Genomic DNA, 27,815 nt, shown 5'->3' on the forward strand with positions numbered 1-27,815 from the left:
CCTCTTTCTTTCCTCCTTTCATCTCCAGGCCAGAGATATTTATTAAGTGCCTGCTTTAAGCTACAGGCTGTGGATATAGGGGGCAATAAAATTGATGGGGATTTTTTTCTTCTTGCAATGTACCTTCTGGTAGTTAATAAACTTGGTTGTATGATGTGTACAATATATTTGACCTACTGAGTGTCACAAACCTGTGAAGCCATAATGGCCTGTTTCAGAACGGCAGTCGGGATATCCCTGCTTCTGCCTGGGTCAGGTGTGTTTGTGTGCAGTTCTCAGCAGCCACCACACCCAGCATCTAACTCAGCCGTATTCCCCCAGGTCCCAGTGGCATGTGCTGGCAGAGTGCTGGGTGCAGACTTTTGCCCAAATCTGGAGGAGCCAGACCAGAGGCTGGAAGTCCAGGTTGGAGTCTTACTGTTTTCTTAGTTGGGGGTTGTGTGACAGAAACAGTGGTCGCTGAAGGCCGTACAGATACATCACATGCCTTCAGGAAAGAGACAGCTGCTGAGACAGGTATAAAAGAAGGGCCGGTGTAGCATGTGCACAGCAGAAAGTCCAGGAGAAATTGTTTGTAACTGGAGATCATTCAGTTATTCATTTAAGAAATCAAGAAATCGTGTATATTATGCAATGATTAAGAACACGGCTTCTGGAGGCTGGCTTCCTAGGTTAACAGAAGTTGCTGTGAGACCTTTGGCAAGTCACTCAACCTAATTGGGCTTTAGCTTTCTCATCTATGAAATGGAGACTTCCCACCCAAGGTGATTATGAGGATAAAAAGTTTTAATGCATATTTCTAGCAGTTAGCACAGGGCCTGGCATCTATAACAGGCAATCAGGAAATCTTAGCTCTCATTTTTAAATAAAGTCATCATTATCTCCTGCTGAGAACGGTGTTCGACACCCGGGATGCATGGTGAGCGAGTCATGCTTCCTGCATTACGATCTCCCAGCTCAGCAGGATGGAAGGCATTCAGCCGGGCACTGTGGGAGAAAAACAGGACTTGATGATTAGTATCCTCCTCCTTCATGGATTGGGAGATATGTCCTCTGGTGTAATATTCAGTTTATTAGTAAAGCACATTTTTAATGAAAGTATTGAATTGCCGTTCAGTTCATTGTGTGGTCTTGAGAAGTTAGAAGTGTGTATTGCAAATTAAACTTAGAACCATGACATCTTGGCCAAGGGCTTGTCTCTAATTCCAGGTACCTTTTAGAATTATTTTTTAATTTACTGGAGGTACTGGGGATTGAACCCAGGACCTTGTGCATGCCTAGCATGCACTCTACCACAGAGCTATACACTCCCCTCCAGGTACTTTTCATAGTTAGGGAATCTGTGTGCCATTGTTGCAGAGATGCATGTTGGAGTTTCAGCATGATGGTACCTCCTTGGAGGAGCAAACCCAGACTGTTTTTAAAGGGCCATCATTTTCTAAATTTTAAGACTTGAGGGGATGAGCATAATGAGGTTGGTGTTAAAACTTTTCTTTTTTAACTGATTTGACATCCAACATGAGAAAAAAAGAATAGTTTTAAAAGTTGACTTCTTCACCATGGGCATGATGGTGGAAGTGGTGGTTGGAGAAGGATTCAGTTTTTAGGATACGGAAGGGTCTCCATCTCTTGCACACCGACTCCTGGCCTGGGGAAGACTGCCTGAGCTCTGCGGTGCTGTGGGCTGATACTGTCTGGCTGGCGTATGGCTGTGATACAGTGGAAAAGCAGGTGTGACACAAATCAGACATGATCATGCCTTTCCCATTTTCCGAAAGCTATCAGCTTGTGTGTGACACATAGAAGACTTTGTGAAGGGTAGTCTGATCTTTGACCTCTTTGGGTAGGACGAGTGATGTTCTTCAAACATGTCACCTGGACTGGTCTGTCATGGGTGGTTGTTGGATAATCTCTTCTTGAACCTTGAACTGTGGCTCAAAGAGTGATGGGTTTTGCAGATGTGGGTGCGTGAAATAAAATGGAAAGAGACCAGTGGATCACGTTATCTTGACATACCAAGGGAGAAAATGTACATTTTACAAGTTGAAGCAAAATCCCGTGGTTGTAGGTAGCTAAACAGATTGTGGAGTTGACAGTTCAGCATGGGCCTTGCAAAGGAGACCAAGTTACTGGACAAAGAAAAGTGCTCATTTTACTAGAGTCCTCATCTTGCAACAGTGTTTTGGCGGACTGAGTGGAAAAGTTGAATCTGTTAGAAGATAGTCAAGTATGGTGAATTGGTGAATTAACTGGGTCCCCCTTGAACCCTTTCTTTCTCTCCTTTTTCCATCTTACCTTCTAAATATGGCTTCTATACATTTTAATAATATCTGGTACATATTCATATTATGTCAGTCATAATAAATTTGACACTTAATATGTTCTTCACCAGCTAACAGTTCCAGGAGTAGCTTTTCGCTCAGAGTCCTTTCATTCTTGCATGGCACCATGGCATGTGTATTCTGATTTTTTTTTTTTTTCCAATGGAGTGAGCCACTTCTTACTTTTCAGTCCAACTCTGCACTCCAGGGAACTCACCAGAGCATTTGGCCAGAGTCGTTTACTTTTCCTGCTTGGATCTCAGGCTTTTTCCCAGGGCCAGGCATTATAACCATCAGAGGATTTGCTGCTTGGCCTCTTGATCCTGAGAATAACCTCTTGTACACCTTGATTTAGGAGCCATGGCTGTGTATATCCTTCCCCATGAAGGATTCTCGTTTAGACACCCAGCACCCATACCTGGTTTCCTTTCGTGTTTTAGCTAAGTTCTCAGGACTGGTGGCACCCTTTCCTGTTCTTACCTGTTTTCTTTTAACCCTTGACTTTAATCCCTCAAATTTCAGATTATTTAACCACCAGTATTATTTAGTAAATCCCAGGACCCCTGACACTCAATATATCTTTGGTTTTGAATGACTGTCATTCTTGTAGTCTGTGCCTGGCTTGACTTTTGCAAGGGCATCTGCCATCTTGTTTGTGTTAATAAGCTTGATTTAGAAAAGTAGCTGGAAATCCAGACTTTGATTCACTCACTTTTTTCAGTTTCCTCAGTGGATTTTGAAGTAGGTGTGAACTTTCTGTAAGATACAGTCACAAAAAATTGTGCTGTGACATGATTATTTTATGGGAAATGGTTATTCTAGTTTAGACCTCCTTTAACTGCTGTTAAATATTTTATTTTTAAGCATAGAAAAGTGACCGCTTTAGTCTGACTGTGCTTCGTCATGTGTTAAGTTCTTACAGTTAGCCGAGCTGAGTTCCTTTCTTGGTTGGGAATTGAAGATGTGGGGTTTGACTTGGTATTTTTCACCACTAAAGTACTTAGAAAATTAGAGTAAATAATGAACCAATATTTCAGTACCAGATTAGACACAATTTACTGTGTTGTTTCATAAACCACAGACTTCTTTCTTCTATGAATGCATGAAGGATCCCTTTTTTTTTCCAGACATACCGGGGTACAAATGTAAATTTCCATAAAATTTAAATGAGGTGCTTCCTGTAATTAATGAACAATTGTGGCTGCTCTCTAGTCTGCATTGTAATTAACCGTGATCAGGCTTGTTTAGTGATGACACTGTTCCTGTAATAATTTGACAAGCTACTGTGAATTTGCCAGGTTATTAGACAACCTGCAGCATTCACTTACGGAATCACAGGGACGCGCTTGGCGGCGGTTGCTAGTTAAAGGCAGCATAAGGGGGAAGCAGAGCTGCCCACTGAAGTCTGTCGATCACCAGAAACAGGTTTAAATTCCTGTGATTTTTGGAGAAGTTAATTTTGTGTGGATTGTCTTGAAAACTTTTGTTACACGATAAACCTACTGGGGCAAAGCTGGTCATTTTTATGAACTCATAATGAAGCCAGCAAATTTTCTATATTCTTATCATCCAGCGACACTACCTAAAAGCTGAGGTTTCCCCTTCCCACCCTATTAAATAGGTATAATATTTAAAAAACAATGACAATGACAACACACTGTTCCCTTAGCAAATTCGTTCCCGGCACCCCTCAAATAAAAGTCCACTCTCTTTTGGAGTGTGTGTTAGGAACAGCAGATGACCTTGTGCTAAAGCACAGCCCTGTCACAGGTAGAGGGAGCGGTCTAGGGGTCCTGGTAGCCTGATGTCCGTGGTCACTAGTGCGCCGCCTGCCCAAGCCCCCCCTTTGGGTTAAGAACTGTTCAAAACGTTACTGTCTAGTTACTGTGGTGTCTTTCATTCAGATTCTGTTTATTGACTAAACCACAAGGATTCCTGCCCAAAGTACCAGGCGGTCTATGCTTGACTGATTCTGATTTTCTAACATCAGCCCTGGGGTTTATTTGAAAAATGTACATAGACTGCAGCTTTAACAAGTCAAGTGACTGCATGTTTTTGACCATGGAGTAGAGTATATCTGAAGATCATTAAATTTAGAGAGGAAAGGAGGGGTAGAGAATAAGGGTAGTAGTCATTGTACCATTGCAAAGAGAGAGAGAGCGCGCGTGCGCGCGTGTGTGTGTGAGTGTGTGTGTGTGACACATGGTTTTTGTCTTTTCATCTTCTCCAAGAGCCAGAAAGTTTCCTGCCGTTCTCTTTCCAGCTATTGACAAATGATTGCCAGATGTGAGATCTTTGCAGTGCTCTTTCCCTCAGCAAACCTGCAGCGATGGGATATTTGATTCTCCCTTGCCCATTTCATCTCCTTTCCACATCTGCCAGGGACACACAAGCAATACATCCCTACATGAGAGTTTAAAGTTTATTCAGCTCCTTTTTCCCCTCCGATAAAATGTGTTTGGAGACAACAGAATGAGGTCCATATGACTTTCTCCCAGCTCCACTCTATGAAATTAGTTGTTTATTTTACTTATCTACCTCTCAGTAATTGAACGATTTCACTTTAGTTTCGGTCCGTGGAAAATTTGATGCAACTCCGGGAGTGCTAAGAGTTTCCTATTGTTGTCCGCCTGCTGCAAGTATGCCATCATCACAGCTTCTCCCCGATCGTCTCAACTCTGATAAAAAGTAGGCTAGTGGTTTCATAGGATTTCCGAGGAAAGCAATTTTAATAAACAGCTGTCAAAATACTAAGTGTAGCCTGTCTGGTGAAATGCAGTAGTCACTGAAGATCCATCCGTGAGGGGAAACTTCAACTTGTTTGGCTTGATTAGTTCATCTTGTAGTTGTGTCCATCGTCAGAGTTGCTAAGGGTGAGGTCCTAGCTTTAATTCCAAGTAGCTTATAAAAGTGAAAGTTCAGTGCATCTTGGAGGCATCTGAAATTAGCCCATGTAGGCCACACACATAATCACTAACATGCACAGAAGCCTTTGGCATCTGCTTGGAATCTGTATCGATACTGATTTTTTTTTTCTCATCTCAGTTTAAAAATATTTTCCAAAATGCTCTTATAGCGTATGTTCATACTATAGGGTGGGCTGACACAGGTGGCCTTTCAGTTTTTCTATTACTCTTTTTGGCAAACGAAAAGGCCCCTTATTCCCTGAATAAGATCAGCGTTTTTTTTTTTTTTTTAACATTTAAAAAATAATCCATAAAATGTCTGCCACATGTTCCCTCGTTGATGGAAATGTTTTCCAAATTAGAGCTGTAGGGTTGGATTTTTACTGTAAAAGTGCTAGTGTGTTTACCATTTCTGCTACCCTTGTAGCTGCCTGACCTTAGGCGAATTTTTTTGTTTTGTGATACTCAAATGATGAATATAAGATGATTACTAATTTCTGAGGAGAAATTGTAGTTTTTGCTGTTGAGGAAGCAAACGGCTTTGCCCATGTGAAACTCAAAAGAGAAAGTGTGAAGTCTGTTTTTCAGTCTGTTCTTTAAAAAAATAAAAAAATCACAGCAACAACAAACAAAACCTAACAGGAACAAAACCAAAAAGTCAATCCCCCTAGAAAGCAGAAATCCTACTTAAGCCTAAGAAAAAGAGGCAAACCAAATTCACCAAGATGTGCACATGGAATGTTTGTAACTTTTAGTCTTTCAATTATATTACACCCCAGTAAAGCTTAAGAAAGGAAAAAGGGTACAACTGTTTACTGCAAGTTGCCAAAATGTTTCTCTTGGATGTGTCTGTTGAACAGGATAGAAGAAAGTCATAGTTGAAGGCGTAAGTGGTCATACCTCGGTTCACTGTCAAAAATGAGGTGATGATCATGATGGCGTGGTGAGTTTCAGCAACACCCCCCAAAACAAAATTACCACAACCCAAAGGATCCCTGTGGAAAAGCTTGTATTTTTATTGTCCTTCGATGTTCCCTGGGGACCAACGCCAGGCTTGGCCCTCCATGGATGCCAGTAGGTGGGGAGGTGGCTGCGAAGAGTTCTTTCATAAAACAACAAGGTTAGGAACTCCTGTGGCAGGAGCCAAGTTCCTCTGAGTTTAGATCACTTCACATAATTTGCTCTCGCTAATGCATTTGCTGGTTTCTCATGCCTTCCTGCGTTTTCCTCGGCATGGGTACTCTGGGAGGCAGGGAGGTGCTAAGCAATGGAGGTGTCATCCGGCCTGAGTACCTAGGGAACGTCCTTCAGAGGACGACTTGTCACCAGCCGTCAAAGAAGAGAGTGGCTTTGTGGTCTCTGAACATCTGGCAGCGCTGCACAGGAAGCTGAGGGGGTGTCATTAATTGTGATGAAATAATTTAAACCATCAGGAATAAATGAGGCTGTTAAGCTAAGTTCAGATTCCATTTGCCATGCACATGTGTCTAGCAGCCTGTGTGCAGTTTAAAAAAATGAATTATATTAGCTCATGAGTAGAAGTGAAACAGATACTGTAAATGAAACAAGTTGCTGTGGGGTGATGACATTGCGTTGAACCACTTCACAGAGTTACAGTTTGTAGGATCAATATATTGAAAGTGGTGCAGTATTGAATGAATTTTTATATAAAGGGGTTCTTATGGTAATGAGGGATGTAGTAAGGATCAGTGATTTATCGGAGCCCAGGGAGGACGGACAGGTGGATGGGTAGAAAGAAGCAAGCTGTCAGGTCAGGGTGGGTGGTGATTGCGTAGGGTTCTTACCCTGCAAAGCCAGGCCTCTGTGATGCACAGCCTACCTTTCTGCACCCTCTGGCTTTGAGTACAGTGTTAGATGCCATTGCCCTGCATGATGGAGGATGCTTCCTCTCTGATGACCAACTCTGGATGTCCCTCTTGAGAGCTTCTGACACTTTGGGTGCATCTATGTTGCTTTTCCTGAGAATGAACACAACTCTCTTTGGTGATAGGTTACTCCTCAAGTGGAGGAGCATACTTCTGAGGCTTTGCAAAGTCAGTGAAGACTGATTTCAAATGTAATTTTCAGGCACAGTGGAAAGAGACAGCCCGCGCGCGTTTCTTTACAAAGGCAAGACTGTCAGGTTGGAATGTCAGGACATCGCTGAGGTTTTGAGCACTAAACTGAGCAATGGTGTACAGGTTCCAAAGTACATTTCTAAAATAAAAGTCGTTCCTTTGACACATGAGCAGAGTCTTCAAATGTGAACTTTTCTTTACGAATAAACAGAGGAATCTGAAAAATAAAATGGGACCGTTTAAATACAGGAAGTGGTTTTTCAAACTATCAGAGAGGTAGGCCCTCTGTCAGATGGCGATGATGGTGCGGAGCCCTCGCAAGCCTTGGACAAGAGCCATTCCACGGCAGTGTCTTATCTCATGTTGCCCTGCCCTTCCCCTCACTGCCTCGTTGCCTTTCTGTCTCCCCAGTTGTTTATCTCCTTTCTCTCTTCTTTTCCTTTTCCATTTTCTTTTTTCCTTTATTCTCACTTTTTATTTTTATCCTATTTTATCGTCAGTTCTCTTTACAACCTGTTCCCATTCTCTTAGTTCCATAGAAATGAATTGCAGTTCTGTTTCCATGGACAGTGCTAGTTTTCCTGCTACCCGTTCAGAGATTACTATCCACAGTTAAATTGTACATGTATAAAACTTAGGTGGCATTTATCATAAACTTGCATGACTATTGGTGGATTTTTTTTTAAAGGAATGTGAATGAACCTTGATTTGTCTTTTTAGAGGGATACACACTACTCACTAAATTATCCCTCTGCCTAGACTCTTGAGTCAAAATGTTATCAATGAAAGCCAGAAATCTGTGGCTCCCAGTTACCATCTTCCTTCTTACCCTGACAGAGGAGGAAGACATTCAGATCTAAACATTTGAGTTTCCTGACTTCTAATAGGGTAACCAGTAGTTAGGATAATGCTTCTCGTGTGTTTTGATCTTTCGATTTCATTTTAATTGATGAAATAGAGTAGGAAGACTTGAGTTCTTCAGTTCTATCTTCTTGGCATTGTTGGAAGGACTGAAGGAGATAATGTGTTGGGGGCATTGTGTCTAGCACATCACACACAAATAGTGAATGCATTGTAGTTATTATATAAGTGTATTTTACCATCTTCTGTTGGCTAAGCAGATAAAGAATTAAGACATTTTTTTTTCCTGGAAATTTCACATATCTTGACTATTTAAATATTATTCACCTTGAAATAGTTTTATAATTTTATTTCCCAAAGAATAAGGAATCCAAGGTGAACATAAGAAATTTTGAGTAAGAGACCTATGTGTGTTTTCTTTAATTTGAAGAAATCACTGCATTCTGTAGGGCATGTATTTGTTGCTCAAATAAGAAAATGATAGTGTATTCAGTAGTTGCTTGAAGTTTTCTCCTGCAAGTGTTTTAGTAAACACAGATAAAAAGTAGTTCCATTCACTTAAGGCCCCGCACAAACTCTTTATTTTGATGGCGTGTGAACTGGAAGGTCCCTACTTATTTTTAGAACCTTCTTTATTCTTCTACTGCTGCTGTTACTATTACTGTCTGCTTAAGTAGCATTAAATGTGTAAATTCTGTGTCTTGATTTCTATATTTCAGGTGCATTAGAGATTAAATAAATGTCAGTTGAATGGCTTAAGAATTTCCATCTGCATTCTTTATTCATACCACTGTTTCTACAGGAGAATGTTACCTACATTTCAGATGACCAGCTTACCTAAGCTGTTCATGTTGGGAGTTGTCAGTATTAACAAAAAAAAGTTGAATAGGATGCTTGTTTTTACTTTATATAAGTTCGTAAGTTATAGCAGCTTCATAGGAGGAAGAACAGATAAGAAAACAAGGAAGGATTTTAATTCTGGACGTCAGTGGAGGAATTATGTGTTTGGAAGTGTGTGCATGTTTATACATTTTTGTGTATACATGCAACGTATGTCTCATTATATATATATCCATATATTTTATTTGTTTACAGAAGTAGCTAGCGATGTTCTGTTTGAGTATTTTGTGGAAGTCAGGCATAATAAATAATTTACGTTGAGAACACATAATTTCCTACCTCCACCCGCAAAAGAAAGAAGAACCTTTTGTACAGGGAGGTGATGGAACCTCAGTTTGTGTGTGAGAGTCTTTAGATCTCAGTATTTTTTTCAGGTGGTTTAAAAATTTAAACCTGAAAATAACCTGAAGTTATATAATCTAATATCTTCATTTTACTGATTTGGAAACCTGAGGAATTTTAAAAGACTTACACAAAATTACATAGTAGAATTCTCCATCTCTGATGGGTCAAAACCTTTAAAATACTGTCTACTGTTTGTTTTTTTTATTCCTGTAGAGTTTCTAAGCATTATACAGCCATGTTCTGAATTTTTGCTTGTCACAGAAGATTATTTAACTCACTGTATCCCATGTTGTGTATGATTTAAGTGAACAGAAAGAATGCTAGGAAGCCACGTTTTTTAGGTACTACAGCAGTGGTCTTAGCATGTTAGCCCCAGAAAAGAGCAGATCCTTCTGCCTGATGCAGGAAATGTGCTAAAACGATGCTAAGAAGAGGAATGTTTGGTTCTGGCTTTTTTTTTTTTTAACCCCTTTTATCTTCCAGTGTCAGTTAGTATAGAATTTAGGAATTAGGCAAGAGCTCACTCTTGAACATTAAGAAGTGGAAATAGTTCCATCTAAATAATCCCTGTTTCAAAAGGAAAGTGCCATTAGAGACATCTGAAGAATGGAATTACCCAAGAATATAAAATTGTTCCTCTTTGCTGTTCAATACATGCCAGTGGCGTTTCATGGAGCATAGAAGCAGACCAAGTGCCCTTGAAATCATTGTTGTTATAAAAACCATCTTTAAGTGCCTTTTTGGGTATGGTACTGTGTTTGCATCCTATAAAAAGGAGCTGACTAGACAGGGTCTCTGCCCTCTAGGAGTTTATAATCAAAAACAGATAATGTAGCTGACATCTGTTATTGTATTAATGTCCTACAAATAAACATTGATCAAACACATAAATAAAAGTTTCATATCAGAGACAAGTAAAAACCTCTTTGCTTGCCTGATTCACCCCTACGCCAACACTTACCCATGGAAGTTGTAAAATGAGTAAACTAATCCTGACACCAGGATATTCCTCTAGGTGGTTGTTTTTTAAGGGTTTTCAGAGAGCACTGGCGTTACCATCATGCCACTGATAGCTTATCATAAGTGGGTCTAGATTCAGGGATGTTGTTTTTATCTTTCTGGTTAAAGAATTGGAATGAGTTGCATTTTCCTCCCTCTGTGGAATTTTCCTGTTTCTAACCGTGATTCTAGCTATTGTGAACCAGCATCCTGGAGTATACTTTAAAAAATTTATCCAAGCCCCGATGTTAGTAGAAATGATACTCTTTTTTTTTTTTTAAAGAAACTAGCAGCTTTTTTCCCCACTCAGTTACTAGAAACTGCGTTAAAACAAATATAGGACTGTAAGATTGATGCTGTAATGGGATGAACTTACATATCCAAAAGGCTTTGAAGGGGATATTGTAAGAAGAGATAAGTTCACGACTTTGAAATGAACCGATCTGGTTGTAAGTTTGAGTAAAGTTATACCAACTAAAATTAAGCATATAAAAGTTGGCAGGAGAGCTAGGTATTGAGTTTGATAAAATATTTTCTTTCTGCATGCTTCAGCTTTAATGCAAAGTATTGTAACAGTCACTTCATTTTTGAAGTGTGGGGGAACTAAAACAGCAACATTGGGAAGTCTAAACATGAACCCATATCAAAGTTCAAGATGTTAAAAAAAAAAAAAAAAAAGTAGCTGTCCCTACCCCGGTGTAGTTGTCTGTCCGTGTAAGTTAAAGCATGTGGATGCATAAATTAATTAGAAGAGCAGTCACTGATAGAAATCAAACTTATTTGGTACACTGATGAAATAAGCATTGTTTATAAGGTTATCTTGTTATTCAATCTCTTCTATATAAACCTGGCTGGTTAGCATTATGAAGTAATAATACAATTAATGTGATGATGGTATATTTTTTCTTAGTACAGGCCTGATCCTGCAGGCCTTTCTTGACTGGGATTTGTGTATATAGAAGACCGTAAGAACTGGAAATTTTAATTAGCAAGAATGTTCCTCCTTTCCCCCTCCAGTTGTATGGTTTTTTTTTTTTTTTTCCAATCTCAGGATGTTCCCTGGATAGTTTATTCTTTTTGAACCACTAATCTACTGACCCCAGAAGAAAAGATTGCCTTCAGATATTATTTTCTCAAAACTGTGCAAAGTTCATTATGAGAGCTACCTGCTGTCTTCCAGCTATACTCGGCTGAGCCAGTGGGTCTCAAATAAAGAGAAAGTTTTACTTATAAATGAAGCCATTAGGAATTTCTTGAATAAACAAAGTTTTTTTTCTTTTGATGTGCAAAGGAATTTGGTTTATGACTATTAGTCTTCTATGTCCACGTCTAGCACATGCAAGGAACATTCGTTATCTTTTGTATGAAATGGAAAGCACTCGTGTCAGCTGGAGAGCAGAAAACAGAAACACTTAAAAGGAAGCTAAGAGGAACCCTAGTGCAAAGGAAGCCTGTTACTGTGATTATTACTTGATTCAGGACTTTTGCTTGGTGTTTTTGCCCTTGTTTACCCTGACTACCTTCCTCGTCTGCCCTCCACTGCCCCACCATCAGGTTCCATAAAGTTCGTTTTTTTAATGTCCCTAAATGAAAACTTTGCTTTGGGGAAATTATATCACAAGTGTGCATTTTATTGCTCTGAGGTTGCTTAACTACTCTATGACATTCTTTTATTCTTTAACAGAATCTGACAGTGGTGTCCAATAGTTTGACTAAGGAATTGCAGGGGGAAGAAAAAGTTACAGATAATTCCCTCTTGCTTTACTCTTATGCATGGAGCCTGGTGTCTTGCTGTTCTTACTTAATCTCACCTAGAGAGTGGATTTAGAACAGTGCCCTTTTAGGGTTTTGCACAGGGCAATTATGAATGTGTATAGTAAAATCTTTATTATGATTTCATTTTTCCCTGAACAATTAGGATTTTTTTTCCTTCTCTCCTGGTGTGTGTTGATGTTAACCATTTCCAAACTGACAAGTCAGATATTTGGATGTATTATTTTACAGACTTTTGTCTCATCTTCATAGGAGTGTGACAGATCTCCCTGTTTCAACAGTGATTATCTAGGATGTCATAGCAACATCTCCGGCTGTTAGCAGAATACGTATTATTTCTGTGGTTTTGTGAATCAGTAACCACTGAAAGATTTCAGGCCGATCACCTATGAATGATTTGTTCAGAGTTTGCTTAATGAGAGAGACTGTGGCGTAAGACACCCTCACAATACGTGTAAGGCTACATTTTCACTGTTACACTTGGCTCTGTTCTGCATTACACAGCTTGGATTTTTAGTCACTGTTGAACTATGCAGATATATTTGATGGAGTTTGGGTCTGTTTCCTGGAAGCCTTTCAGGACCAGACTTGTGAAACCAGTATTGAAACCAGGATCTACTGATTGGAGTCAGGCATATGCTGGAGCAGGATGCCTTCTGGGTTGAAGAGGGACTAACAGTGGGCTGACTGCTCTTCTCTGCTTGCTTGCTTGCTTCTCCGATCTGGTAGGAAGCAGGCGTCAAAGAGAAGACAAAATGGGACTCCACCTCCTTTTTCTAGCTGAGAGGGATGCATATGACCAACCAGAGCATATGAGAAGCTCTTGGGTATAGTCTGGCTCTCCTTTGGATGGAAGTCCTGGTGGTAAAAGGAAAATGCTATAAGTTACATGCTGCAGAATTTTTCTGACGAGTGTGGCTTCTCCATAGGCTGTCTATTCTACTGGGTAGGGAGATCTAGCCTTCCTGTACTTTCCTTCCTTCTCTCCTTTTATTATGTATCTTTTCCTTTCACTGTGAATTATGTTACTATCTCATCCTGTCCTTCATTTTGATACTGTTATTTTAGGGTCTTTGGGGAGCTGACTTAACCCAGGTCCTCCTGTGCACATCCTGAGACAGTGCCTTTCAGGAAGGCACTTTTTTGGGTACATCCCAGAGTAGGCATGAAGGTCCAGGGGAAACCAATACAAAGACGAAAATACAGAAGTGATCCGTACTGCTGCTACTCCTTGGGTGCTCATTCTCACTGGGGCTTTCAGAGGCACCTCGTAAATATGACTCCCCCCAAAATAAAAGGGGAAAACGTTTACCCATTGGCTCTCATTCTCGATGGATCAGTGTGACCATAGGGGCATTAACTCCCCACACTTCTTTTGTTTTAAATGTTTTTGTTTAATTCTTATTTTTTGGTGGCGGAGGTAACCAGGTTTATTTATTTATTTATTTGGTGGAGGTACTGGGGATTGAACTCAGGACCTCGTGCATATTAGGCATGCACTTTACCACTGAGCTGTACCCTCACCCTGCCACACTTCTGACTTGGGTGCCTCATCTTCCACTTTGTCAGGAAGTGTGAGGCACATGGGGCAAAATCACAGTAAGATGCTAATTAGCTATCAGTGGGACAAGTTGGTTGACATGGCTAGAACAGGAGGTGGGACGGGAAGGATTTTTGGTAGCACAGCGGAGGAGCCTGCTGGGGGTACTGATGCATTGTTTTCACTGTGGGTCTGAAAATCCAGAGCGCGCTGGAGTATTTGCTATTCTGACCCCGTCGTTTGTTGTAGTGTGCTTCTCGGGTGAGTTTGGTTGCCTTTACCTTGACTTTGTTATTTGAAAGGACATTTTCCTCAATAATTTAAGCATACCACTTGAAAAATTCACTATTAGGATCAGAGTGATCTGAAATGGTAGTGCATTTCCCTCTGATGGACACAATTCCATCTCTTTATTCACGTGGAAACACAAAAATTTCTAGGCATTGTCTCAATTGTATCCCAAATCCTTGATTTTGGAATGGGGAAAAGTTGTTAACTATTGTGCTATTCTTAATATTCTTCTGGAAAACAGTTATTTAGCAGAATTCTGCCTTGGGGTAATGTGGCTCTTTCAGATCTTCAAAAGCAAGCTCAAATCCTTGCCACATTTTTCCAGATGGACCCAGGAACCCCAATAGGTATAATTAACAGTTCTATTAAACTGTGATATCTGATTGGTGAAGATTTAGAGAAGAGTGTAAGCAGAAATGAAAAAATAGTCCCCTGTGAAATCGAAACCTTATGCATGTCTTCAGGATCTAGATGACCGAAGACTCTGTATGAAAAACCAACTTCTAACAAGAGCAGTTGAGTTATACAATTTTATGTGTTCTTTTTCCTGTAGATATGTATCACTGTTGGAGTCATGGTCCAAAACTGATAAGGCTAACTACAGTCAGGGATCATGCAGAGGGGATTAAAACAGCACCTTAGTTTCTTACCATCCACTCTAAGCTGCAGTTCAAGTCTCTAACACTTTTCACTTCTTGTGAAGTGGATGACCTGATTTGAATTATTTCTCTGTGGTATACGGTTTCTATCCTTCTTGGATGTGCCTGTTTTTAAAGAAATACCTACTGCTTCTAAAAAACTACTTCAAGGATGGTAGAGAGGAACAAGTTGTCTGTTTGGACAAGCAGGTAGAAGGGGCACCTTGCAAAGGAAATGCATCGCACAGCATCTGACATATAGTAATTCCCTCAATAAATTACTGTATCTGTAAAGGTAAAGGACAGGGACAGGAAGACCACAGAGAGGCAGATTCTAATGCGAACATAATGTAGAGCTGTTATAATGCCCTCAGTCAACTGGGAGTCGCTCTCCAGTGAGATATTACTCTGATTTGCCCCTTTGCTCACATTCAGCACAGACAGTACTGTTTCTGTAGGGAAAGCATTCAGTGTACTCTGCTAGAACTTCGTCATTATTTGAGGGAGTTGAACAGTTGGGTGAGGTGGGGCTAAGACGCCTTTGCACCTTCAGGGCACAGTACTGCCTGAAGCGTGTGATAGAGTATACCTTCTAAAGGATGAGGAGCTTTTGATGATAAGGAAAATGATTTCCCTTTGTGGGCTCTTCAGGAACACTCTTCTATCTTGTGGTTGGTCACTTTCAATGTATGGCAGTTGCTTTCCATTATAATCCCAAGCTCCAATCAATAGGTACAATATTATGCAACTTACAGTTACATTATAACCAAAATATGTCAAATGTGGTTTCTGAGTGGCTGATTTACAGTAAGTCTTCCTCAGTCCCTCAAGTGGATATTATGACTAATTTGAACTCCCATTGGACAGAGGCATTTTTCTTCATGTGAAAAGTGTGTGTTGGGGGCTGAGAGGAGCAGCAAACCACTGCGTCAACTCATTCACGTACAGATTGATCTGTCGTCATCTCCTTTGCATCTACATGGGTTGTTGTGAATTATCTGCTCACCCTGGGAGAGACGTGCTCTGAATTCTAATCATTTGAAATCTGCGAATCTATTAAAACCATATTTGTAGCTCTAAAAAAATTGATATTCACTGGGCAGTTTGCCCAACAAGAGAAAGTCAAAGAGATTATACACTTATCCTAAGTAACAGCAACCACCCTGCCAATTCTTCCTTTGAAAGAATACAGCAGACCCAAATTATACATCTATGGGTGAGGGCAGACAAGAAAAGAACTCAATATATCAAAATCAGAAAGTAAATTCCACAATAATGGTTACAATAATGTTTCAAGATGTGATTTCAGCATAGGCCTAGTCATTGAGTTAATCATAGCTTAGATGGGCTTAAAATTGTTTAAAGCACGTCCTGAGGTTGTTAAATATGTTTACTCCTCTCCCTTGAAATCGGAGTATTCACTTATGAACCAGTAGAGCCTGAGATCGCATGGGGCAAGGACAGCCACCTCACTGTTGGATAAAGACAGTGAGGCCCAGGATGTCCTAGTGACATACTGTGGTCAGAACGTGGTCTTCTGATTTCCCATGGAAGGATCTTTTAATCAGCGACTGAATTAACGCATTAGGTCCTGCAGTATGCCACAGACTGGCAATAGAAAGATGTTTCCAGGGGAGCTCTGCTGTATGCAGTGGGTGGTAAGCTAATCTGGTCAGAGTTACAGTGTGGTCTTCCCAAGGGTAGGTTTTGTGCTGTTTGTCTTGAGGGTCTCAGCATCAGCCGTTACGCCTAGCACATAGTACGAAGGCACTTAGTCATTGCTTGATGAATGAATCAATGAGATACTGATCTTTGTGCCATCACCGAGGGCAGGCAGACCTGGGAGAATTCACACAGAGGAGAATGTTTTAGTTGTTTTGGGTTTTTTGTTTTGTTTTGTTTTTGAGTCGAGTTTTTGAATAATGTTTTTCTATAGCGTAAAGAGTGGAGGAAAAAGAAATCAGCATACTCAGCTGAAAGACAGTCTCCTTGAGGGCAAGAACCAAGCTGTGTTCATCTTTGTATGCTCTGGTGCCCAACATAGTGCCTGGCACATAGGTTCTCAAAAAGTCCCCTGTGTCACTTTCTCTCTCTGTATGTAAACTCTTCCTTTGTAAACTTGAGTGTACCTTTCTTTACTTTGCATAGTAAGCTAAGAATCTAGTAAATGTTTTGGTTTTAAATTTTTTCTTGTTTGATCATATCTAAATAATACATGCTAGAGAAAATGAGATGTTACCCAAAGGTAATTGGGAATCGACTTTCTTTCTTTGGGCTGTTGAAGGTGACTAGTTCAAATGACTACACTTGGCACAACATAGACATTCCCACTGTTAATTTTCAATTAACCACGGTGTTGATTATCTTGTCCAGTAACAATACTTCAGTTGTTTGCAGTGCATATCTCTGTTGAGTAGAGCATGGAATCAACAAGAGCCTGATTATGGCTTTTATTCTTGTATGGGCCGGTTAGATTTGCAAAGGGAAAAACCCCTTGAATAAACATCAACAGCACTCCAAATGTTGGTTAGCTGTTAAATAAATGGGTGCTGTTATTACAAAGGAGGACTTGGCTAAAGAGGGTAGATCAGCACATCTCATTACCATTCTTGGATTAACAGCTGAAGCATGTATTCTGGTGACAGTGGTTTCATAATATTTGTGTGTGTGTGTGTGAAGGAGAGAGACAGAGGTGTTTCTCTCTGAAATTAGCATTCGCCTCTTTAATGGAAATAGGAAACCTACAGTGTTCATTGTTGGCTTAAAAATTTTTTCAGATTAAAATACCACCCTAATACTAGTTCATAAATATTTGAATTTGTGTGTGAATTTTAAGACACCATGAACTCAAGGAGAAAAAAAAATCAAAAGAAAAAATTGTCAAGCAGGTAAAGTTGTTCAGGTTGAATAATGCTGATTAAAGTGAAATGGATACCAACCATTTCCTCAAAACACTAGAGTTTTTTAAAAGATACGTTAACCTCAAAAATATTTGTGAATCTTGCTTTGAATAGATTCATGTGGATTACATTTTATACCCACAGTAAAACAGATAAACTTGCTATTTAGATACCTCATTTCAACCAAGAAAACACATCAGATCAGCTGGATGTGTGTTGAAGTGTTTAGCTACAGAATCACTCAGTAAGCCTGAGTAATGAAAGCTGACCTATGGTTTTTTGAAAGATGTTTTTACTTAATTGCCAAGATAGCTTAGATGTTGTTTACTGCTTTGTCAGTTGCGTTGTAGTAGTCAAGATAATTGAAAGTGTTGGTCAGTAACCTCCTTGTGCATGTTTTTAAGCTGTTGTTTCTTTTTTTTTAAATGAAGCATATTAAATATCTTTAATACCACCTGTGTATTTCATTGAAGGCTTCATGCTTTTGAGAAAAACAAAACACCTATATAGAGTCAGAGGAGAGAACATTTGCAGTGGAGATGACAGGGATCAAGGGAATGCCAACATTACTTGGGTGAAGAAAACAGAGAATTGAAGATGAGACCAAAAACTGAGAGAGAGAAGGGCCCTCTGGCAAAATACAGCTCTGGAGGAAAGCATGTTAGAAGATAGAACTACAGAAAAAAAATGTATTTTATGGGAAAAATACACCAAAAACCACCTGACCTCCTGTTTATTAAAATAGAAATTCAGATTTAATACACAAAATAACCTACTTAAAAGAATTGTCAAATAAGTAATTATTAAAATTACTGTTCTTTTTTACAAATACAGATGTTCGTTGAAATATCCCAAAGAGAAAAACCAACAAATTGATAAATTTTCAAACAAAGTGTTAATTAAATATAGTTCTTTTTTTGTTTTTAATCCTAGAAGCCCATATTGTAAATACGACTAAAAAACTAATCATGTTAGTATGTATCATTTAATTAGTTAGTGATGATTCCTAGGAAGAATTAAACAGGTTGGAAGTATATGTTTACAGATGAGGGGGCTGGTTATTCATGTAATCAAATGCTTAATTTTAAAGGAAAGAAAATTTGAGAATATCCACCTTAAACTTTTAAAAAAGAAGTTATAGGACACAGTAGCAAAGCAGAGGTAGAAGGTCTGTGGTCACTAGGCTTAGAAACGCAAATAAGATCATATTTGTGAATGATCCTAATTTGAGCGTGCCCAGACTTAAAGTGTTTGATGGCTTGCTTTAAGTAGTGAATTTTGTGCTGAATAGAAAATTAACTGTCAGTGTCAGTTTTTATATCTCCGAGTTAGTCTTAGATATAATTTCATGATGCCAGTCAAATATTAAATACTCTTTGGTGCTTGGTAATACAAGATTGTTTCAAACAGTAAAGTTAAGATAATAAGGACTGCTCAACCTAAAAGAAGTCACAGCTGTTGTATGAGATAGTTTCTAGGGCACCACCCTGATTTACAAAGATTTCTTTAGATTTAGAATAGGCTGGGTCTTTGCAGCATTAGACATAGCACTTCGTTGTTATAATTCCAGTGCACACGTTGCATGTTGACTTATTTACAAAAGAGTCCCTGAATTATAATTGTTAGTCAATATAAGATTTATACAGCTGTGTGTATTAGCCAGTTGCAGGCCAGCAGGACCATGTACCTCTTGCTTGTGACTCAGCTCAGGTGTTTCTTCTTTTGTAGGAGTTCCATCACTGCCTTGTCCGCCTGGTCTGGGTTTCTTGCCCTCTTGATCATGAGCTTCCTGCGTATCCCTCTAGCCCTGTTCCTACCATACCATCTGTTCCCATTGCACCGTATTATAATTACTTTCTTAGTTATTCTTCCCTCCATTTAAGCTGCTCTGATTTGTGGCCATGTCTCATCATGCTGGCACCTCCAGCGCACCATACAGTGTCTGGCACATGTGTTTCTGGTGCTGAGTAGATGCTTGAGTGTGTGCATAAGTGAATGAATGGGAGGAAGGAAGAACTGGAAAAAATACATCGAATGACGGCAGTGTCCCCTTACATGTATAGAGCGTTTTCATTTCTCTTTCCCTATGTTTAGAGAAGTACGCATGGAGGTGTATGCTGTATATTTTACAGATGAAGAAAAGGCAAATGATTTGACCATAGTCAACAGATGTGTCAGAGTGGGACCCAGTCCCCAACTACCTGCTTTCGGTGCAGTTTGTTAGCTCTGTATTGCTGACTCTCTCTCATAGTAATGAAGGTAATGTTAATGAGGCTGACTGAGGTCAGGTTAAAAGTGGGGAGAGTTGACTGCCAGAGCAGTACAGAATCCTCGGCCAAAAAGCACCCACCCTTTTCTTCCTTGCTCCTTTCTTCTAGATGCTATTACTGCCCCTGCTATTATTTTTCAGTCATGTTCATGAATCTGTCATTCATGAGCACTGAGAAACCATACCTAACACCAGACCAGATCAGGACACAGGAAATATATAGAAATTTTTACCAAATAGACTCTGAAGGTGCAGTTGCTTACTGCAAAGCCAGATACCCTTTGGTGCCCCAAATCAGTCCTGGGCTAAAGGGTAGAGACCATGAGCAGAAACCTGGTGACTTTTTGAGTCAAGGCCACCATGTGGCACAGCTGAAGTGGAATGTTACTGGACACTGAAGTTTTGGTCCCAAGAAGTTGTGTTGGAGAAGGGTAGTGAGAACTGTGAGCATTCTGGGCAAAGGACAGCCATTGGGGTAGAATTAATAGGCCAGCATGTGGCCACATGGGCAAAGAGCAGCCAGGGAAGGGCAGGGGACCCTGGCAGGGTGGGAGGTCCGGGACATGGCGCACTCCCATTGAGTCCAGGGAGAAATGAGCGTTGCCTTCCTCAGTCCAAAGTGGGGCCTTTTCTTGTGATACTGACCTCTTCACTGAGAAACAGAAAGAATGAAGGCCTCCTAATTAGAGAAGCAGGAGAGAGGGAGCTGAGGTCTACTGGAGGGGGAGTTTGCCTAGACATCTCTAAGAGGGGCTGGCTGATGGGGTTAGAGCTTTCCTTGAGTGGGGATTACCTCCTCCCCTGTTTTGGACCACACACTTCATATAGCAGGATGTATAGCTAGTTTCTAGACAAGTTCCTGTATGTTAAACATTACATTTACTCAAATAGGAAGTTGCTTATTAAGGCAAAGATTTTTGGAAAATCTGTTTTCATAAGTGTCCCCTTTCACATTTTTTTTCCTTAACTAAGTAAAGAAATAATATTCATACCTCAGACTTTAATTTAAAATCATGTTCCATGTATTAGATATCTCAACAGGCATATTTGAATTGAAGCTTTAGGGATATGGTACCTCTTTTTGAGGTTTTTGAGATGCTGTTTTGTTTGGTGTATGTTTTTTTTTCCCCTGTGATGTCAGAAGACCGAGCTAGAACCTCAGTGTGGTTTACAGAAAGACACAATTTTAGAGCAAATGTTCTGAGAACTAGAAGAATGATATGAAGATGACCACCTATCAGAAATTGTCTGGTTCAGCCACTCTTGTCATGGTGTGACCCAGAGTCACAGAGCCTTAATAACAAGCCCAGTTGATAAAGGAGACCGACTGAACTTGTGTTGATGTTAGTTCAGAAATACAGTGGGCAGCCTGCTGGTCGCTAGGATTGTTCAGGGTCTAGGGAGCTAATTAGAGATGTTGTTGATGGAGTTGCCACATTTTGTAATGAAACAGATCAGATGGTCAGATCTGTTGCAGGGTGTAACCAGAGTAGACTGTGACCTTCTTGAGGCTCAGCTGGGTTCTCTGGATTTCCCTCCTGTTGAGAATGGTGACTGAGAGTGATAGGGACTTGCAAGTTTTGGTTTAATGTTGAAATAAAAACACTGACTCAGTAGCTTTATTTTAAAAAGGTGTTTCTAGGGAAGGAACTAGTGGAAAGATCTCCCCTGATTTTATGCCATTAAATGTTCATTCTTTTTTCTGTTTTCAGTTGGCTATTTTCTCTCTTGTGATGAGTTAAAATCTGGCCAGTTATTTCCAGCTGTGCCCCATGGTGACCTACTCTCAAAGTAGACTCCTAGAATTTAAAGAAAATATTGGAAATATGGTCTGATTAGTGTCAAATAGAATGGGGTCTTGCCTGGATGTATGCTTTGTAGATTTGTTGTGTTTATATTTTTGAGCTGTATGTTCTAAAATGTTTTAAATATTTGGCATCACAACATCTATCATTTAGAGGACCAGAACATCTCTTTCGAGTATACAAAATGAACTCATGAACTAATAATATGTCAATGTTTTCCCCCCTGAAGGAGAAATATTAGGAGTTTAATAGGTTGAATAGAAATTTCCTTTTGAATAGTTAACTAAATTGCTATCACCTTGTAAGGCCCTAAATCCCAATCTGTTTTTCTAAGGAAACATGTTTGCAGCTGTTTCAAATAACTGGTGGTTTGAAGACGATTGTTAGTGTGGTTTTCTGCACACTCATAACTTAACACCCTGCTCTGTTACTTGTCTTTGAAGCTAAGGAGTTGAGTTATGTAATTTCAGATTAGTTTTATTCATTAAATAGTTTGGTTAAAAACTCCTGGACCTCTGCTAATACTTAATTCTGCAGTAGGCATTTACAAAATAATTTTTCTTCTCATGTGCATTTACACAGATAGTTGACACATTTTAAGAAACTGATTTTATTTGTTGATTTTTTTATTAATTCATGGAATTCTGTCACAACACATCATTCACATATATCTAGTCTTTAAAAACAGCTAAGAAAATGAGATGAACAGAAGTTCATGGCCACTTTAGTAAGAGTCTCCAAAGCAACAGAAACATACAGTGATGTAAGGAAGGGAATGCCTGAATGGGGAAGAAACTCATCGCACTAAACCTTGTTCAGGGCCTCTGAAACTGTAGGACAAAGGCTCTCGAGTCTTCTGTGGAGTGAACCCACTCTTCTTCATCTCTTGGGGACTGAGAGAGCTCTGTGATTCACTAATCACTTTCCTGTGGACTGCTGAAGTTGGTCTCCAAATAAACTTGTGATTTAGGCAGAGCAGGGGTACCACTGTTTTATACACGAGGAAACTGGTTTAGAGAGATTATGTGATTTACCCAAGTAAGCTCACAAAGCTAACCAGGTTTAACTGTTAGGTCTAAACCCCAGGTTTTCTCATGAAAAGTTGAGCATCTTGTCCGCTACGTCATGCTCCTGCCATCACAGGAAGGAAGTGTGGACTCACCTCACCGTCCCTTGCCTTATCTCTGGGAATGAAGAAAGGAAGTCCTTGGTAGTCATCTCAGTTTTACCATGTGACCCTGGGAGAGTTAATTACTTGTCTGGAGCCTCAGTTTCTTTACCTTTACTCTGGAAACAATGGTACTTGCATTTTACAGTATTTAGTATGAAGTGAGCTCAGGCATCACTTTGGCTAGCACCGTCTATGGACACTCAACTTTTTTCTTTTTACTTCTTTACTTTCCCTTTCTTACTCAAAGCAGACTGCCTTTATTTGTGCAGGCAGATTACAGCTCATGCTAGTGGACACCTTAAGCAGTTCTTGTTCTGCTTAGTGGTGGGAGGTACACACATAAACAAGTAACTAATACAGAGTGCTAGGTTGTATAGTGTGCTGTGTATTAAGAACCAGGGGGAGTACAAATGAGAGAGCAGGGATGCTTTCCGATGGAGTAAGGTTAGAAGAGGAAGCAAATTAAGCTGGTCCTTGATGGTTAAATGATAAGGGGTTTTCAGAAGGTGCAACACATTGAAGGCAAAGGAAGCACCATGTGCTGAGTGCTAAGTGCATATTATATTTGGGGAACTGCTAATCAAGGTGTTCCTGGTGTGGATGAAACTTTTGGGAGAGGAAATGATAGATTTATAAAATGATCTGCAGGGAATAATTCGGCTGTATTCATTTAACCTATTAATTGAGCATGTAATGTGTTTCAGTTTGGTCACTGAGGGTACAGTGGTGAATATGACAAAGTCCTTTTCTCTTGGAGATTATATTCCAATGGAGAAGACAAATAATGAACAATAAACAAAATAGACATGGAGTCTAATAAGGGTTATGAAGAAAAACAGGGCAGGGAAGTGGGTGGGGAGTGAGGGTCGAGAGGGAGCTCCTATTTTTGAGGGGTTGATTGGAAAAGACAACTTCGAGATGACATTTGAGCAGACCTGAGTACAGTTAGAAAGTGACCCCTGCCAGATCTTAGGGAAGAACATTCCAGCAGAAGGAACAGCAGTGACAAAGACCCTGATGCGAGAACAAATGTGGTGATCTTGAGAAGCAGTGTGATTGCCAGTGAAATTCTCAGAAGGGCACAATGAAAAGGATAGAATTGTTAATGGAAGTGCAGTGGTGTCTGACTATAACAGCTATTGTTAGGGCTGTCTGCAATACGTGTGTGTGTGTGTTACCTTTTCCGTCGGTCTGCCATTTACCCATCCATCCAATCACCCATCCATGTATCCATCCACCCAACCCACTCAGCCAATGCTTGCTGAGTGTCTTCTGTGACCCAGGCACTATGCTAGACCCTAGGTCTCTGTCGAACCCATGCTTAAGTTTAATCACATTCCAAGATACAGATTATTGTAGTAATTAGTGACTTATGTATTGGCCTCATCTCTTATTCTGAACCTAGTTGATAATTTTAAGACTGTAAACTGTCCCCGTATTATCCTCTGCCAGGTCAAGAGGTCATATGTTCTTGAGCCATTGCCAGCATTTTACAGGGAGAAGAGTTGAAAAGGGATGAAAAAAGAGTGCCTACCACATCTGGGTAAAGAAAACACTGCCACTGGATATTTGATAGTTAGCTCATCTGTTCTGGGCGACTTAGTGAATCATCTGTGTGGCAAAATGCAGTCTTTCCCTCAGAGACAGACCAAATTGTTTATTGATGCTAGGGAGGAAAAGGGTTGGGCACAGGCTTGCAAGACCTATGATCTTTCCCAGAATTTGGAAGGATAAGGGAATTGCTAAGAATTTGACATTGGAACTGTTCCCTCTAATTGTGGCTTTGGCCATTTGAAGGAAAAAAAAAAAAGTTAAGGATTCCAGAAGGTGATACGCTGAACAATATGGGAGCTATTCATGGTAAAAACAAGCGTTTAGCCAAGCATTTGGCCAAGTTGCTGTGTGTTTGAGTTTCAGGCAGTATAAACTGAGGTGGCCTTGTTTCACAGTGGTGTTTAGGAAAATTAACTGAAATATATCAGCTGCTCAAAATTTTGCCTCGTTTTCTTTCCTTTCCTCTTCCTATCCTCTCCACTGCCCTTTTCTTTAGGGCTGATTTTCCTTCTTTCTGTGCTTTGGTACTTAACCATTTTGTTAATTCTAGGCAGACATTTTAACAATGAAAATTTGTTCTCATTCTAGCCATATGACTGGTTTAGAGGATTTCTAACTTGCTGGACCGTCGCCGTTGTAATGTGGAGATGCTCAGCTCCTTCTCAGATGAGTGTCCCCTTGGTCCCTTGGGTGATCTGGATGCCACCCCTGTCTTGTCCCAGGGATCCTGGATGTTACTGAACCTCTGTTTTTCCTACTTAGGAGGTTAATTCACTTTAAACCATTACACGTATTAAACATATTATTTTGGAAAATAAGAGGTTAGAAAAAGCAAAACCATGATCATCTGTGACTCCAGCCACCCTAAGATAAACATACCTACGTATGTAGTGTGGGCCTGCGGTCCCCACCCACCCCCGCCTTAGGCTTAGGTGATTCTATTAGGTATAATATCGTTGAGATGTATTTATGTACTTATACATGTGTAATATTATGAGCATCCTTTTATTGTCTTCAGGGGCTGCACATTATCCCATCATAAAGATAAAATGAGTCTCCTGCCGTTTATTTCCAATTCTTTCCTATTACGAAGGTAAAACAAGCCTCTTCATGGACCAGGCGCATTTCTTTCAGCCTTTGATGGCCAGGTTACACTCTGTTCCATCGGCAGCCCCCTTCTCTCTCTTCCATTTCAGAACTCTGCCTATTCCCACCTTAATCTCTTGCAGTCTGACTTCTGTTTCTGCTCTTCCCACAGCAGCAGCTCTGGAGAGCTAACCTCTCCTTGGATGCTTCCTGTAGAAGCATTTCTGGTTTTCACTTACTTCTCTGTGATACCTGGTGCTTCAGACCCCTTTTGCTCCTCCTTAAAGTCTTTGGATATTCAGGCTCTTCATTCTTCCAATTCTATGCTGACTTTTCTAACTCTGTGTTTCTAGTTCATGTTTTGTGTTCTCTTAAATATGTCTTCCTGGATTTTCTCTTACACACTTGTCTTAAATTCCTGCTGATTTGCTGACAAATACCCCACTGTTTCTCCATCCCAGACTTAGCTGTAGAGCTCCATGTTTGTAAGTCGAGCTCTCTTGGACCTTCCACTTCAGAACTCAGCCAGTCAGAACCTGTTTTTCAGTGTCTGCTCTTGCCCTCTTCCAGCTGGCCTCTGCAGCACATTAAATGGCATCACCATCTGTCTAATATCCTACCCACCCTGGAGCCAGGCAAGTCACCCTAGACCCTTTTCATCCCCTGGCTCCTTCCCCGAATACAATGGCACCTAACTCTGCTGTTTCCCACTTCATTTCTCTGCAGTCCCAGTGCCGCTGATCATGTGAAGACTATCATTTTTTAATTTCAGTCTCCACTTTGAACTTTCTCTTGGCCATCCCTCTCGTTGTGATCAGAGCAACTGAACACGCAGATCTGAACCTCATCACTTCCCCACTCCCAAATCCTGCAGCCAACTCCCCTGGTGTGTTAGGTGAGATAGAAACTCCTTGGCATGGTCTGGTCCCTTGTCATCTCTTGTCCTTTCCTCTAACCACCTTTCTTTTCTACTGCTGTTAGGGATGAGTTGGGCTCTCCCAGTGCTCCATTGCGTTCTTTTATCCTGCTGTTTTTCTTTAAATAGTTAGACATTCTCTTCCTCTGTGTTTCCTGAACACCCTGTACCAGGGCTTCTCAAGCTTGGAATGACTGACATTTTGTGTTGACTAATTCTCCGTTGTAGGGTGTGGTGGTGTGCTTTGTCGGCTGTTTAACAGTAACTTTGGCCTCTACCCATTTAGATACCAGTGACAAGCTCCCCTCTGTCCTCTGCCCCAGTGTGACAACCGGAAACCATCTTCAGACATTGCCAGGTATTTCCCGAGCAGCCAAACCTCCTTGGGCTAAGAACGCTATCTTCTCTGTACCTTTTCTGAAGTACTTACAGTAATATCTTGTGATATGTCTTTACTTGTTTATCATCTTTGCCGTCAAAGGTCAGAGCCAAGTGCACCTCACATCTGCAACAGTGTTGAGACCCGGGTGGCCCCTTAGTATTTTTCCTTTTGCTGAGGGTACGCCAGGGTGGACCCCTCATTACTGTTCCCAGACAAATGAGAAGGGACAGTCACAAATGGGAGGAATTTTGCTCTTCCCCGAGAGATATACTTTGATAGATTAATTTGACAATTTCTGGTAATTTGCTTTGTAATAAGTGGGTTCAAGGCAATATTCTGTAGGTACACAAAGGAAATTGCACAGTATCTTTTGCTAGACTTTCTTTTAAAAGGGACTTGATTTTTTTTAAAGGCCGGTTCGTTCATTTCATTAATTTGTCTTTCCTGGTTGGGCATCTGCTTTATGCCAGGAACTTTGTTTATTCCTGGATGGAATAGTCCTCCCCTTTTGGAGTCTTCTAGGCTTTTCAGACAGATATTCAAGGAATAATTTTATATAGTGAGATAAAAATAAATCTTGGCAGTGAGGATGTCCAAGATAGTGGACTGAGACTGTCACTGCAGGCAGGTGGGCCTCATGGGTGTCTGGAGGGTAAAGGGGGGTAACATTCCACATAATCTTAATAAGTTCATATTTTGTAGGATTGAGCAGTAAGGAATATCCCCCCTCCACCTTTTGGTTTTAATCAACTTCATTGTGGTGAATTTGGAGAATTAGTGTCTAGGACAACAGTGGCTGAAAATTGGCACAGTCATAAGCCTTTTATATTTCCTTTATGCTGTCTTAATGCTCTTCCCTCCCCCCCTACTTTTTTCTTCCTTCACGTGAATTTCTGTAGTATGAGGCATAATGTGGCAAGTATTCTGATCTCATGGCCTGCTCTGTCTGCAGAGGTGTACGTGAGTGAGACCCCTTTTAATCATTCGTATAATGATTGGTGGCTCCCTGTTGTTAAACCACAGTTATTGATCCATCATCGCTGAAGTACAGGCTGAAGGAACTGGTGCTGTCAGGCATTG

The 27,815-nt window shown here is 40.4% G+C and overlaps 1 protein-coding gene across 15 annotated transcripts in view; it reads left to right on the plus strand.

The window, feature by feature from the left end:
• BNC2 (basonuclin zinc finger protein 2) overlaps window positions 1-27,815 on the plus strand; it is a 403,534-nt gene that overhangs the window by 160,153 nt on the left and 215,566 nt on the right. For 8 of the 15 annotated variants that reach the window (XM_072959373.1, XM_072959379.1, XM_072959368.1 and 5 more), the window contains one exon: window positions 322-405. The exons of the other annotated variants lie outside the window; for them this stretch is intronic. In XM_072959373.1, the coding sequence (XP_072815474.1) occupies window positions 322-405 (84 nt within the window). The remainder of the gene's footprint in view (window positions 1-321; window positions 406-27,815) is intronic. 15 annotated transcript variants of the gene reach the window in all.

This window comes from Vicugna pacos, chromosome 4 (assembly GCF_048564905.1).
Source record: "Vicugna pacos chromosome 4, VicPac4, whole genome shotgun sequence".
Lineage (NCBI taxonomy): Eukaryota > Metazoa > Chordata > Mammalia > Artiodactyla > Camelidae > Vicugna > Vicugna pacos.